Source organism: Seriola aureovittata, chromosome 8 (genome assembly GCF_021018895.1).
Source record: "Seriola aureovittata isolate HTS-2021-v1 ecotype China chromosome 8, ASM2101889v1, whole genome shotgun sequence".
Taxonomy (NCBI): Eukaryota; Metazoa; Chordata; class Actinopteri; order Carangiformes; family Carangidae; genus Seriola; species Seriola aureovittata.
The window spans coordinates 1,859,314-1,875,000 of record NC_079371.1 but is presented as its reverse complement, the minus strand read 5'-3'; the positions used below and the strand labels follow the sequence as shown (position 1 = coordinate 1,875,000).

At 41.6% G+C, this 15,687-nt stretch overlaps 1 protein-coding gene across 5 annotated transcripts in view; it reads right to left on the bottom strand.

The window, feature by feature from the left end:
• pcdh1b (protocadherin 1b) overlaps window positions 1-15,687 on the bottom strand; it is a 190,868-nt gene that overhangs the window by 41,941 nt on the left and 133,240 nt on the right. For 2 of the 5 annotated variants that reach the window (XM_056383639.1, XM_056383640.1), the window contains exon 5: window positions 5,481-8,077. The exons of the other annotated variants lie outside the window; for them this stretch is intronic. In XM_056383639.1, the coding sequence (XP_056239614.1) occupies window positions 8,008-8,077 (70 nt within the window). In that variant the 3' untranslated portion in view covers window positions 5,481-8,007. Of the gene's footprint in view, window positions 1-5,480; window positions 8,078-15,687 lie in introns of those variants that run through there. 5 annotated transcript variants of the gene reach the window in all.

Genomic DNA, 15,687 nt, shown 5'->3' with positions numbered 1-15,687 from the left:
ATTACAGTAACACAATTAACCAGGACACACAGGGTCAGTGATGAGGCTGCAGTCCAGCCTGCGACAGCGACATCAGTGTGGTGGGTGAGTGAACAGATGCAGACGCGATTTCACAGCCAATAAAGGATTATTAATGTTCCTGTTAAAGATGTAAGAGACGCAAATACAAAAACCTCCTTTTTAAAGCTGCAATAATGAATATGAAGATTAGCTGTTCTGACCCGCCTGTCCCTTCACACACAACTCTCCTCTCTTGGCACCATGATGCTTTCGATCGCTCGGGTGCAACGGCGTAAATCGGAGTCGTAGAGTTTAAACAATCAAAGTGAAGCGAGCTTCAGCGGAGTCAGGTGATCGGCTCGTTGACACGGACGCATCACGCCGACGTCAGTTTCACCTGCAGGTTTAAACTACAGCTGGTTCTTTAGTGAGTTTTTGCAAATGATGTAAAAAAAGAAGTATATACTATATAGTATATAGTGCCAATATGTGGAATAACATATTTGTCACCAACTCTAACTCCTTCTGGACACATATAAATGGAAACTGTTGTATTAAACAGATAATGAATAAAATACAGCTGTAATAATATAAAATACGTCTTAATAAACCTTTAAAATATCCTTTAAAATGTTTAGAGATGTATGTCAATGGGAAACATAAAATAACCTCCGGGGGGGCCCCAGGCAACGAATCCCACAGACTTATCGGTTAATGCTACAATTTACAGATGACCCCTGAACGCCTCACATGCAGGGACGAGCATTTCTCCTGGTGTTCCTCCTCCTGCGAGTTAGTCGATCACACCGGTAGAAAGTAATAAAAACTAAATCCTGCCACACAAAAAAAAAACTAAACCATTTGTCCATTTAGTAGCTGTTCTGGAGCTTTCAGTCGTATCATCATCTGGACTTCCTAACGGATAGAAACGTGGATTCCTTTGTCTTGTTTTTCCCTCTTCTGCACAATCAAAACGATAGAGATGAAACAACGTGAGATGGGACGATCACTCTGTTATTATCGTTGTTATGGATCATGAGCCAGTTGCCATAGCAGTTAACAGTATTCTCAGTATACGGCGGTTCATGCTGCATAATGGAGTGTGTGGCCGATACACAGAGAGTCAGATACGGAGCTGAACGGAAATCAAATTTGCAGTTTAGTTGTGGGTGATAAACTCCTTCATCACCGAAATGTGGAAATATGAGAAAAACTACGTCCTGCCAGGAGGAATATTTGTCTCAGCGGAGGAGGAAGTACATTCCTGTGTTTCCCGGCCGCCCTCTCCTCTCCAGCACACAGTGCTCTCTGGGCGGCCATGTCTCTTTATATGGTCCATTTTCTACAGCCGGTTTGAGCTCAGTGAGCCTGCGTGTGGTTAATAAACTCTCTGTTCTGGGTTATTTTCAGACTCACAGTGTGAAAACAGCAGAGCGGAGCTTCACTCTTCTGACAGCACAGCCAGAGTTCGATCCTGCACAACTGCTCATTTCTGATGCACAACGGCAAAACGGCTCAGACGGTCGTCGCTTTAAACGAATACCATTTCAAATTGTTTTTGTTTTAAAGACGGCTTCACATGCAACTCTTCAGAGATATACACTCAGACTGCAGACTTCATTTAAATATAAATCCAGTTTATTACAACCTGAGTCTTAGTTTGATTACGGTTTGAATTTGGTTAAATTCATCTGTGTCTCTTCACAACCCCTCGGCTTTTTGGAGATTATTTCATTTGAATCCTTTTTTGAATCCTTGACATCCAGTTTTTAATGACCATAGCCTGGACCAGACCCAGGCATCCAGGCCTGGGCTCCACTGGGTTCGGGTTAGGCGTCGAGAACCACTTCTATTTAACGTCAGGCTGTTCTATGATCTGAATCCTCACGTTTCTGATTTTTCGTGATGACTCAGACATGAACTTCAAATAAAACCTACGTTATAATAATCAACTGGAAATATGCTGTGCTGTGCTTTACAGACTACAGTCATGATGTGAATTAAATAGTTTGAATTAAAAGTTTAAATGCTGCTTACAGACGAGCGTGCGCACGCACACACACACATACACACACACACAAACACTGCATGCAGCAGTCAGAGTCGCTGCCACGCGGTTCATTACTGAAACTTTTTGTGTTTATGTTTCCACACTAATGACCTGCTGCTGGTCACACTGGGACACACACACACACACACACACACACACACACACACACACACACACAGAAAGAATGAAAACACAGATACAAAAAAATGGATGACTGCTTCTCTGCATATTCACTTTTTTAAAATCTTTTTCTGCATGCACACACATGAATGTGCTCAAATGTTGTGGTCTCTGAAACCCTCTCTCTCTCTCCCTCTGTCCCTCTCTCTCCCTCTCTTTCTGTCCAGAGATTTGGATGGTGATTAGCGTTGGGATTCTGGGACTCTGGCCTCAGTTTTCATTAACAGCCATAAACACAGTTCTGCTGCACCGCCGAGACCGACCGCAGGCTCAGAGAGAGAGTGTGTGTGTGTGTGTGTGTGTGTGTGTGTGTGTGTGTGTGTGTGTGTGTACATCTGGGCGAGCTTTGTCGGTGCTTTGATGACAAGAGTGAGAGAGAGAGATAGAGAGAGAGAGGTGTTGTTTATCATGGCAGTAATTAAGCCCGCCGTTTGGCTTTAATTAAAATATAACAGCAGCACTAAGTATGGACTGGTTCTCTCTCACACACACACACACACACACACACACACAGAAAAAACACACAAGGCATCTTCAGCTCTCTATTTACCACAAAAGATAAAGTAAAAAAAACAGAGCAAAATATGAAACTCCTCCAAGACGACCGCAGAGCGGAGCTAGACACACACACACACACACACAACACACACACACACACACACACACACACACACACACACACACACTAGAGGCCATTAACGGCTAAAAAAATAAATAATTATTAAATATAAATAATAAATATCTGAACTCTGTGTCTGTCTCACTGACTATCAAAAAAAAATACAAAAAAAACAAAACCAAAACAAACGGGATCCTGAACACACCCAGACCTGGGTCACTTGTTCCTGTGTGTTCTGGCCCAGTACTGGTCTGTTCCCAGCTCACTACATCATCACAGCAGTGTAGTGTTCCTCTTGCACTGTGTGATCAGCAGAAGTGATTAATGTTTGTCTGTGGCAGGCTGTAAACACAGAGCCCAGTAATCTGCAGAGAGAGGCCTGTAATGAAACAGAGAGAGCTGCCTCCTGGACACAATGCAGCGCTGACTTTATACTTTAAAGTACTTATGTGAGGTCTGTCTCCTTCCTACAGTGGGCAATACAGTAATTAATGAAGGCCAGGGCTGCAGCTAATGCTAATCTCTATCGTTACAACGTCAGGAAATGTCTCTGCTTCCACGGTAACGTCTGCACACGTCTCGTTTTATCCATTAACAACGATGTCAAAAGCAGCAAATCATCAGGATTCAGAAGCTGGAACCAGACAATGTTTGTCATAATCAATCCCCCGTCGATCACCTGGTCAATTACATGCTTCAGCTCTAATACAGCTGTTTTTTTGGGGGTTATTTTTGCAGCTGTGTCCAGCCAAGGTGAAAACGCAGCGATCGACCACAGACTGTATAAACTGTAGGTATGTGGTCGACACATTGTGCCGTACAAGCTGATGTTGTGCCCTTATCTTATATTCACCACGTGGCTGTGGGTCCAATTCAGAGCTGAGTCTTTGTGCAGATTGATAAGATATTTTCAGCATGAAATTATTGAAAACACGCTGCAGTTTGTTGTGTCTGCTCCGCGCCTCTCCTCATATCAGATACAGACTCCGGTCAGGCAGCAGAAGGAAGATGCAGTGAGAGCAGAATATAGATGTGAAACCCTCAGAGCTGCTGCCTTCAAAATGAGAGTAAGTCTGTATGAATATTCATAAATGGGGGTAGTTACTCGTCTTTATCCAGACCAGGTTTGGTTCCCTCTGAATTATTAAAATCATAGAGATACAACAGATAAAAGAGCATGAATGTGACAGGTTGACTTTGTCTTCTCTTTGCTGTGAGATGTAGTTTTGCTAAGTTGTGCTGTCAGCTTCTGCGCTGATTGTCTGGTTAGTTCTTCCTCGTCTAACTCGATGAGCTGAGGACGGATCAGTGTTGAATGTGTTGTTTGTTTCAGGCTCATGCAAATAAATTTGACTTGACTTGATGAAGATTCACTGAAATCAGTCGTTTGTTGCAACGTGTGTTTGTTCTGGACTCGTGTCAGATCCAGGCAGACTTCAGCACAGGACGCAAAACATAAGGATCTTTAGCTCAAAACCTGCATGAAGACTTCACACACACACACACACACACACACACACACACACACACACACACACACACACACACACACACACACACACACACACACACACACACACACACACACACACACACACACACAGCATTTCTGGATTTAACAGCTGATAGAAATTTAGTCACGTAAACCAAATGACAGCTGCTTCACATATATAGGCTCAGAGGTGTGTGTGTGTGTGTGTGTGTGTGTGTGTGTGTGTGTGTGAGTGTGTGTGTGTGTGTGTGTGTAACCAGGTGTAGAGTTGTCACTGAAGGAGAAAATTAGTCAGAAAATGACAGTAGCCTACGTGAGTGAGCCAACACAAACTTCAGAAAGTTTTCCATGACACACACTTCACATAAACTTCACAAACACACACACACACACACACACACACACACACACACACACACACACACACACACACACACACACACACACACACACACACACACACACACACACACACACACACACATTTGGAGCTATTTTCTCCCTCAGTCACTCCATGATATGTAATCATATAGATGATAAAAATCATCATCGTATTGGCAGATAAACACTGAATTATAAATCTGGCTCAAGATTTTGTGTGTGTGTGTGTGTGTGTGTGTGTGTGTGTGTGTGTCCTTAAGTTAAAAATGAAAGGACAATGTTGTGAACAGGTTTCATACCTGTGTTAGTTTTATATCTTTAGGGGTATTTCTATGAGCAGTGGGTCAAGCTGTTACGTCGATATGATGATATGTAATCAATAAATTACAATTACAATGAATACAATTAAAAAAAGTGGATGAGAAGCTGGTATAAATCTCACCACTGCCGTGTAATTAGAAAACCACATATGTTAGGGGAAACATCATTTCAAGTGTTTCTGGTCGTGTCTTTGTGTTTCTTATTATTGTGTGTGTGTGTGTGTGTGTGTGTGTGTGTGTGTGTGTGTGTGTTTTCCTGTTAAATGATGTGTGTTTGTATAAAGGCCCGTCCATGAATGGACATTAAAAACTAGCTTTAGCTATAAATGCTCTCATATATGGCACTGGTCCCTATTAAAATACACACTGCTGATATTTGCAGGAAACAGACCAATAAAATAAAATAAAATCTAAAACACAGAAACTAAAGCAGCGGCGTCGTGTCTGATTTCAGCACTTGTTTATTGTAATAAAAACCTCTGAATACAAAGTACATTCACAGGTACAGCAGCGGGTCAGAGCTGCTCTGTTTGATTCCTACAGCAAACCATTGATGACTACAAATATTCACCATTTTACAACTTTATATCCCATAAACATACTGTTATAATTCAGAATAAACACACTGTACTGTTGTACTTACATACAAAAAGTCCAGGCTTTGATCAGCGGTTACTCATCTGTTTACTAAGATGTCGCACTAACCAACCAGCTGAGTCCTACACATGGTTTATTTACTGAAAGATACAAGGAAGTGGAGATCTGACTGACAGGTCAGCGAGAGTCGCAGTCTTTAGAGAGTTGACTGACAGGTTGATAGAGATAGCGGATTGACTGGCAGTTAAACTCCATAGAAAAAAACACACACTCTATTTTATCTTTAAAAGTCGAAACCTTCGCTGAGGAGACGAGGAAGAAGAGGAAGAGGAAGAGGAGGGATGATAAAGATGGAGAGCTGATTTGGTTCAAATATGGAGTAGCAGCAGAATTAGATAGATAGATAGATAGATAGATAGATAGATAGATAGATAGATAGATAGATAGATAGATAGATAGATAGATAGATAGATAGATAGATAGATGAGTGTACGTCACATCATTCCTCCTTAATCAATCTGAATATTTTGCTGCAATTTAATCTAATATTAAATTTAATAATCATATTGCATTTTCTAGTTGTTATCGTTTAATGAATGCTGTTAGAACGAGTTCAGGATGTGTTCAGCTGAGGGCGAAGACTGGAAGCAGGGGAAGCTCTAACTTAGCTTCATCAAAAACCTCTTATTGTTTGTATTTATGTAGCTACGTTAGCAGGCTAAGCTAGCAGCAGTATGAGGTGGGGCCGCCACTTCTGAGACCCCGGCTCCACTCTCTACAGCTGTTGTTACAAAGGTAAGGTGAAGCTGCAGTGCCAACAGACCGACTACGACCCTTAGTGCACGTTACTTCTTCACCAGCTTTTTGCAGGACTTGAATATGTGCACGTGATATTTTGTGCTCTCACAACTTCAAATACTGCAGCTGCAAGAATTTGTTATTTTTTATTTTATTTTACATATTTGTTGTTGTTAGTTACAAGAAAATTGTACAAAACCTTTATTTGGTTTTACCAAGAAATACGTAATCTGATGAAAGATGGATGAGGTTCATGTAAAAACATGAGGCTGAAATTTCTTACAGCCCGACCAACACTACATGTTGATATTTGAAAGTCTGAAGATCTGACACAATATTAATTTCTAATCTTACAATTGTAAAAACTCTGCAGGAGGGTTTTTAATAATAATTATTAAAAGATAATTTAGCTTAATCTGTATGAATATAGCAGGGAGGTGCTGTGGGCTCCCTCTGATTGGTTGTTTTATGAGTTAAAATCTAAACTGCTGCAAACATCTTCGTCTTCTCTGCTCTGCAGTTTCTTGTTAGTCATCGGCCTGCACATACACCAATACTGACATGTTTGTGTTGGGAGCTAGGCTAGCAGTTTCCCCTCTGCTTCCAGTCTTTGTGCTAAGCTAGGCTAAACAGCATCAGTTTCTATACGGGACACACAAATGTTTCCATCACCTGACTCTGGTTTAAACATGAGGGTTTCCCAAAATGTCGGACTGCTCCTTTAACTGCAGCCGAACGTCCCAATCGAGTAAAGATGAATGATTGAGTAGCGACAACGGGGTCCAAAAAGGTTTCCACAACAGCTCCTGTCAGTTCCTACCAGAGTTTCTATTGGCCGTTGAGAGGAGGCGGGTTATGGGCTGATTATCTGCCGTTCACCCTGTCCTCCGAACCCTGACTGTCTATCATCAACTACAGGCACCAGGGCTACCAAAAGAAAAACAAAACAGTTACATGTTTGAAAAGGGATTGATTTGCCTATAAAATGTGACCCTGGGGAAAACAAAGTGGAGCTACGGTTCTCACACAGGAAGAAAAGGAAAAAACAGCTGCAAAAAGAGCAACAAGAGCAAAAACCCATGAAAGGTGGAGAGCTGATAATCCACTGCGATCGTGACGAGTCCACTTTATGCTTCAGTTACATCCACATAGAAAGCAGCGTCGACAGAAAAAGTACAAATCCGCCTCCCCGAAAAATGACCTAACGAAGAGGTGCAGGGGGAAAAAAGACCCCCGGAAGAACCACACACCTTTAATTCCTTGTTATTTCAGGACATTTTCTCCAACAAAAAAAAATTTTGTTCTTTCATCAGTTTTTTTTTTTGTGATTCGATTCTCCTCGACGGAAACTTGTACCAAAAATGTGAAACATGAAGACAAAAATAAAAAATAAAAATAAAAGCAGTTCACGACCACAGACAAGGAGGGCAGGGGAGAGAGAAAATCCTCAGAGCTGCAGCAGAGACGGAAAAAGCTTGAGGACTTAATCTGTTTTCTTTCTCTTTTTTTTTTTTTCTTTTTTTTAATTGGAGAAGGAGAAAAAAAAAAGCTTGAGATGCTCTTTGTGTCTTTAGTTTTGTCTTAAGGCAGTCTTTTTTGTCCGGCCCCCCTCTCCGGCTCGGTGCTCGACGACGCTCCACCTACAAGAGGATAGATACGAACGTCTTACACCTCAGCGCAGAAAACACATTCCATGCAAAATGTCTCATCAATGAGAAGAAAAAAAAAAGTCAAAAAAAAAGTCAAAAAAAGGAGGATTAATTGAAAACTGGCGGAAGAAAAAATAATGTTTGAAAAAGAAGCTGATTAAAAAAATGTAGGGGCGGTTTGCAGAGCCATAATAACGCAAAATTAATTCTTTTTTAAAAAATATAAAAACAATTGAACTGTGCATAAACTCACAACGTCACAGTTAAATGCAGTGCTTACTTTTTATATTTAGAAAAGACAAAAAAAAACAAGACCAGTTAAAACACATCTTTGGTAAGATTTTTTTTTTTTCTTTACTCAAGAAAAACATGAAATGGTCAAACTGGATGCAACACTCATAAAAATTTATGAAATGAGCACAAACTCTGAAACACAGATTGTTTGAAAAATATGTTTAAAAAAATTATTTTTAAATTACGTGGCTACACAAAGCAATAATATATAAAATATTCTTTAGCCTGTGTGCATGGGAAATGCGCCAGCTACTTTTCTATAAAGCTATTTCTTCATTTAATCTATGCAAGGAACAGAAACACAAACTCCTCCCTCAAACCTTTTGACCCAAAAACTCAAATAATGTGAAAATCCTATTTGGTTTTTGTAGAATATGTAGGAAGTGTAGTTCATGTTGACGTGTTGCTCCCATCAAGCAGTTAGCTAACAGTTCAGTTGAATGTATAATCATTAAAATTCATGTCAGCTAATGGTTCGGCTAACGGTTAGCTGACAGTTCAACATGGCAGTTTAACATCTGACGTTCGTTGGTTCCCGTTAGCTAACAGCTGAACTCAGCAGCTAAAAACAGCTACACAGATTAGCTTCAGGATCCATCAACTTAAACTTTCCTAGAAATCGAACCCGAGTCAGAAGCACTTATGTCTCTTTACATACACACAACTCATTACTTGCATTTAAAATGTGTATATTTGTATATGTTGTTTGCATTTTTATGCTTGTTTCCAAAATTTTATGGAGGATTTGGCGCATGTTAGCAGTCGACCAGTTGTCGGCTAACTGGGCTACCTGCAGTTCAGTCAGTCCCAGTTTACCCAGAGAGAACAAGTTTTCTTTCATATAGTCCCAGTAAGATGCCAATACTCTATATTGTCTGCCAGTAAACCACCAGTTAGCTAAAACTCAGCTACTGCTCCTGACACTGTCGCTAATGTCTGCATTCGGTAAATACAATTCATTTCCATGAAGAAAACCAGATGTTTATTACTTTTACTTTCAATTTAAAATAAAAATGAGTGGATTTCTTTGTTTTGACCTTTCAACAGAAACAACCCCAAAACTGGATTGTCACTATTTGAAATTCAAATTCTCTATAGTAGTATATTATTCAACCTGGTAGAGCTGAACCTCATGTTCAAAATAAAAGTCCATGTGGATTGTGTTATTGTGAAATCTTAAATTTACAATAAAAGTTTCTCACTCTCTCTCTCTCACACACACACACACACACACACACACACACACACACACACACACACACACTCACACAGTAGTGGTAGCTCTCTAGTTGTGGCTGTCAGCTGATTGGCTGCAGCATGTTGTGACCTTGCATTAGTTCATGCGTGTGTGCGTGAGGTCGCATTTTAACTGTGGCAAACTGGGACGTTTTATGTGAACACACACACACACACACACACACACACACACACACACACACACACACACACACACACACACACACACACACACACACACAGTCAGAGGTGCTGCTGCAGTTTTCAGGGATTACAGTCCTCATCTAATCCCTTCCTCACTTTCCTCTCCTCTTCCTTCCTTCCACACTTTTCTCTCTCTCTCTCTCTCATCACTCTCTTTACCTCCTTTTGATTCCTTTAATCCTTCCTCCTTTCTCCTCCTGTCTCCACCTGTCATCTCTTTCCCTTCCCTCTTTTCCTCTTCCTCCTACCCAATCACCTCATTTCTTCCTTCCTTCCTCACTTAACTCATTTTCTTCCTCTTTCACTCTTCTGTTATTCTCCTCCTTTCATTCTTCCCCTCCTCCATCTCTTGTTCTTTCCCTTGTACTCCTCTTCAATTCTACCTTCCTCATCCTCCCCCCCCCCTCCCCTCCGTCCCCCCCATCGCTGCAGCATCTGTTCATAATGAAACACACAGTTGGACGTCGTCCTCGTTTAGAGCCTCCTCCACGCTACCTGCTCCAGAGGTTACCTCCCGCCAGGCGCGTTTGTTAGACATCATCAGCACCTCCCTCCTCCCTCCTCCCTTCCTCCTCCTCCTCCTCCTCCTCCAGATGTCATTGATCTGAGAAATGGGTCACAACAGTGCTGAATCAAAGCCAGGTTACACGAGGCTCCGAGGCAGATACCGTATGTAATTATAGCATGGGTTAATATTTAGGGGGGGGGGGGGTAAAAAAAATTTAAAAAATGTGACAGCTGATCACAGAGTCTACAACCCGCAGACCTGACAGATGCTGAAGGTGCGGAGGGTGAAGATCTTGGCCCCAACACCTCATGGATCTGTAAATAGGACTGCTAATTTGGAAGAGGCAGAAATACGTTTTTTCACACCGGAAATTCATTGAACAGCAGAATATATTTCAGTTTTTTTTTTTACGTTTTCAGTAAAATCATGTTACGATTTAGACACATGATTTTAATGGAACAAATGCATTTGGTTATACGACATAAGACTGACCCAAAAAATATAGAAAAAGCACATGATATGCTTCTTTATGAGTCTTCTAACCCCCGTCAGACCAGCTGTTTCCCAATAATACAAATTTAAACTTGGTTCAAAGCCACAAGACTTTATCTGAAACTGAAAAACTGATGCACAAGACATGTCGCATCTTTCCGTCTGATGAAACACTGCAGAAATAATAAAAATAAAACACAGATGGAGTCCTGGGTTTGAATATTAATGATGGGAAAGTTAATGTGAAAATGAAGGTTCAGGGGACTGGAAACATATTTATAAAAAATGCAGCTGTCGTGACCGTGGAGATTCATTTGCACATATTTGTGAAATATTAGAAAATCAAGGTTCACTTTATATCTCATGACCGTTCGCTGAAGGAGGCGAAGGGAGAGGTGGTCAGGAGGGGCCGGTCTTCAAGGACGGAGCCTGATGTTTTTTCTTTTATCAACCCGATCACCAGACAGAACATCAGTATTAGATGATTCTGCTCAGCTCCAGATTTCACTCAGTGACAACGATTTATTTATTTTTTGTTGTTGTTGGAATAATTCATTTCTACAGTATCTGAGATGGTGGTCAAGGTGAGGGTGAAAAAGACGGTGGTTATGGTTATAAAGAAGCAGGCTTGTTACTAAAGAGTGACTGGTTGAAACATTGGTAACAGCAGGGTGAGTCAGTTCTCCTTCATTACTGCCGTGGAAGTGCCCTCGAAAAAGGGCCCTGAACCACCACTCGCGCTCTCGGATCGTACTGTGGGTGCACTGGGAAAAACAGATGCACTGCACGCACGCACGCACCAACCCCGGCGTCCACATACATCGTGCTCCATAAACAACACGGTATGCCCCCCCTTCACACCTCCTTTGGTTTCAAGTTGTCCTTGGTTTTGAACGAGCCTCCAATCAGGGAATGACAAGGGGTCATGGAAAATAACTCCACTATGGAAGAAGCTGCTTTTTTCACTTCATGCTTCTTGGGCGGGTCAGATACTGGAGCTACCTGAAGTGTTAATGAATCGAAGACGAATTCATTCAGTGTAAATTAAATGGTCTAAAAATTTCCTCTAAAGTTTGTCCGCATTAAAAAAAAAAAGCACCTGAAGTTCCAGGTGGTAATGAGCCACTAAGATGACTTCAATTTATCCTTCAAAGCAGAAAGAGAAGCAGAACTGACATGAACGGAAAGTAAGATACAGAATTAAACAAAGACAACAATAGTGAACATACTGGACATGAAACTGCAGAATTGTTCAATATGAATCAATATAAAACCTCAAAGTCCCACATTCAAACCTCGACTACAGGTTCTTCATCATTCAGTAAGAAGAGACCCGAAGGACAGAAGACCTCCGTCAGAGGCATGATGAGACATGATTTGGGAGAAATCTGGCAACAGGAAGTGTTGAGTTAAAAGCTCAAATGTTTTAGTTGTAAATATTGTGAACATGCTGGGAGCCTGGCCCTCCCCAAAAACTGATGAGAAATGAGTTTCTTATCACAGACACACACGACTTCACAAACACAGCCACATTTCTGTTTTTCTCTTTACTCTGCAAAAGATATTGAACAATATCTAAATACTATCCTACACCGCCCTAATAAAAGCTGTGAAAATGATAAATATGTGGTTCTCCTTCAAGGACGCCTTACAATTATATTTTGTACCCTGAGCTGCTTTGTATGCAGCCGGTGCTTTCTGGTGTTTACTCTTGCTTTTTCTTTTGCACATTAAGACAAAGTTTCCAGCTCTCGGCAGAGGAGGTCGGAGGTCAGCGCGGAGCCAGGGGAGGCAGCAGTTCGGCTCTACAAACAACGACAAAGAGACGGAGACTGCGGGTCGCTTACTGAGACATTTGCTCCAGAGGAAGGCAAACAAGAATTTATACTTTATACTACTCTATTGAGGGTTTCCAATTGTGTGCAATAGTTTCAAATGGAAACTATAGGGAATGTCTCGTTTAATGAATCCGTGGAGTCTCTGCTGGAAACTTCTCTGAGCTAAGAAATAGTTTTATAGACGGCTGTGTTTTCTGCAGGGGTTTAAACAAACAAGGTGTTAGATAACTGATGATCTTTAGTGGTGCTTTGGACAGAACTAGGCTACGTGTTTTCATCCTTTGTGCTAAGCTAAGCTAATAGCCTGCTGGCTCTAGTTTCAAATGTAGGATACAGATACGAGAGTGACATCTTCTCATCTAACTCTTCACAGGAAAGTGGAGAGGTGTATTGGAAGTCTATTCTTGACCTTGACCTTTGACAAAACAATCACAAGCTCTTTGTTGTTATGCTTTTGAGAAAGTTCATGTCGGCTCTAATGTCGCTGTGAAGCCTCGGCTCGTACTGAAACTAACAGGGAAGATCCACCTTTAGACTTTATCCCAGTCTGCCACCTTAAACCGTCTTTCAGCCTGGAGCTGCCCTGGTTTGGAGTGGCCGTCCAATCAGAGAGCTACTAGGACTCGTGGTAAAATAACATTACTGCTCCACGACAGACTGAAACGCCAGTTGTGCCGTTTAAACGTCATCAAAATCTTCCAGAGGAGCAGAGTTCACATGTGAAGAAAGTGTAAGGTACCGAACTCAAACACATTTCAGCGGGGACATCGACTGAGGCAGAAGCTAAACTTGTGACTTTCCAGGACGACGGGACGCATGTCAAAATCTCCCAGAAAAGAAAACACAGACTGCCAATCAGAAAATCCAACTACTGTGAGTTCGGGCAGTGATGTGGGGGAGAAATGGGCTTTGATGGAGCCCTGCTGAAGAGAAGAAAAACAAACCCTGAGGCGATATGTAGAGCGGAGAAACCTCGCCACCTGCCATCCCACCGGCCGCTAGATTTGATCAACCGATTCAGTCCTCAATCACACACTGCATTATGAGTCTGGAGGCGGGAACGGGGCGCTTAATTAACACTGATGTGAAAGACACAAATAATGTCTTGCAGTACTGAGACAGACAGACAGACAGACTACACCTTACCGCAAACAAAGAGGGACGCAACACAACTCCAGACCAGGAAACAGACTACAGGGGACAAAGTAAAACTGTCAGATTTGATGTAAAATACTCAATCTTCATGTTTTCTGGCATAAATCTGAGGTATAATTGGGTACCCAAGGTTTTTCAGGAGTGGTGTGGTGCGGTTAGCAATATTTTGACGTAACAATGACAAGAAGTTTTTATGGATAGTCTGATATGTTTCCATAGTAAAAAAAAAGAAAAAGAAAAAAGGTCATGATTAACTTTTGTTTTTCATATTCAGAAGATTGATTTCGCCTCGAGTATCATTTCGAGGTGAACTGTATCCGAGCAGTGACGATCCCGGGCCACTGAAGCCATTGAAGAACATGCAGACCATTGGCAGACATTACAATTTACAGATGTCCCCTAAACGCCTCACATGCAGACTTAGAAGTAGACGCTACAATTTACAAATGTTCCCTTAACGCCTCACATGCAGTCTCAGTAAACATTACAATTTATAGATGATCCCTAAACGCCTCACATTTAGAATATTCCCAGATGCTACAATTTACAGATGTCCCCTAAACATCACATCATCAAACTGTTATGTATTTTATAATCTGTTCCTCTGTCACGTTCCATCCTCCATATTCTTTTGTCACAAGGCCAAAGTGTAGAGACATGGTGAGGCGTCGCATATTCTAAATGCTTCATACATTAGTGTTTGTTATCAGTATCATCTTAGCCTGAATAAATTCTGATGTGATCCTGTTAATTTAAGTGGTTAAAGACAATGGAAACAGCCGTATCTGTAAAAGGGAGTGATTCATAATGAGATTTCCAGTATTTTCACAGTTGGTCTTCCCGTGTTGCCCGAGGCTTTTTCTCAGGACGGAGACGGAGAGGGAACTGACATAAAGACCCCCTTTTAACACAACCTCAGCACAGACCGCGGAGCTTCCCCCAGTCGCTGGGTCTCAAGCAGCTGCACACAATAGAGGATACAAAAAGCCGGAGAGGCCTCTGTGGCATTTTTACCTGCATGAAGGTGTTGTTTGGCTTCATAAAAGATGTTTTCAGAGCCAAGTAAAGTGGCAATGTAGCTCAACAAACCCCTCTCTGTGTGTGATAATGTAATGGTCGCTGTCCAGCAGTGTGCTCTATTCACAGCTTTCATTTTCACATTGTCCACAATAGAATAAACAGTGGGCTGCACGTGGGGTCCGCCTACTGTTTGAGTGGACTGACCTCTTTTAACTGTCTTTTTGTCCTGCAATGGAGGTGCTGCAGATTGTTTTTTTTTTTTCAGGCAGACAGTAAATTACGATAATAAACTATCAAAGACTTGAAGCGGCTGAACGTTATATGGAGAACACGGGATCATAAAATGGTACATGAGCTTCACATGCAGGATGCAACAAGTTCTCTAACCCTGAGAGGGTTGCAGACCTCCTGCAGGTTGTTGATTATTGTGAAAATGAACGTCGTTTCTTGAGCTGGTCACAAATCAGTTCAAAGATTTCTTACCTCACTTAAGGCTTTTCTAATGTAACCCAGCGCCCCATGTCATCAGGACGGCACAGTTCGTCAGAGCCCGTTTGAACACGGATAATATTTACAACAAAGTCTGACAGGAGCATTTTCTGACCTGCCACCTCAACATTTAAGTGTTAGCAAAATAAAACTGCTTGGTAAAGGTTAGAGAATGAATGTGGTCACAGTCGAATGAAGCCAACACTGGCTGGTGGTAAGAGACCAACCACAGCCGACCACCCACCTCAGCCTCCGTCCTGAAAAGGCTTTGCAGAGCAATAACAACATCACTTTAGCGATTCCCTTTTTCACCACGCTCTTACAGGAACTATATTTTTCAGATTGATTTCCTTTACGTCTGATAC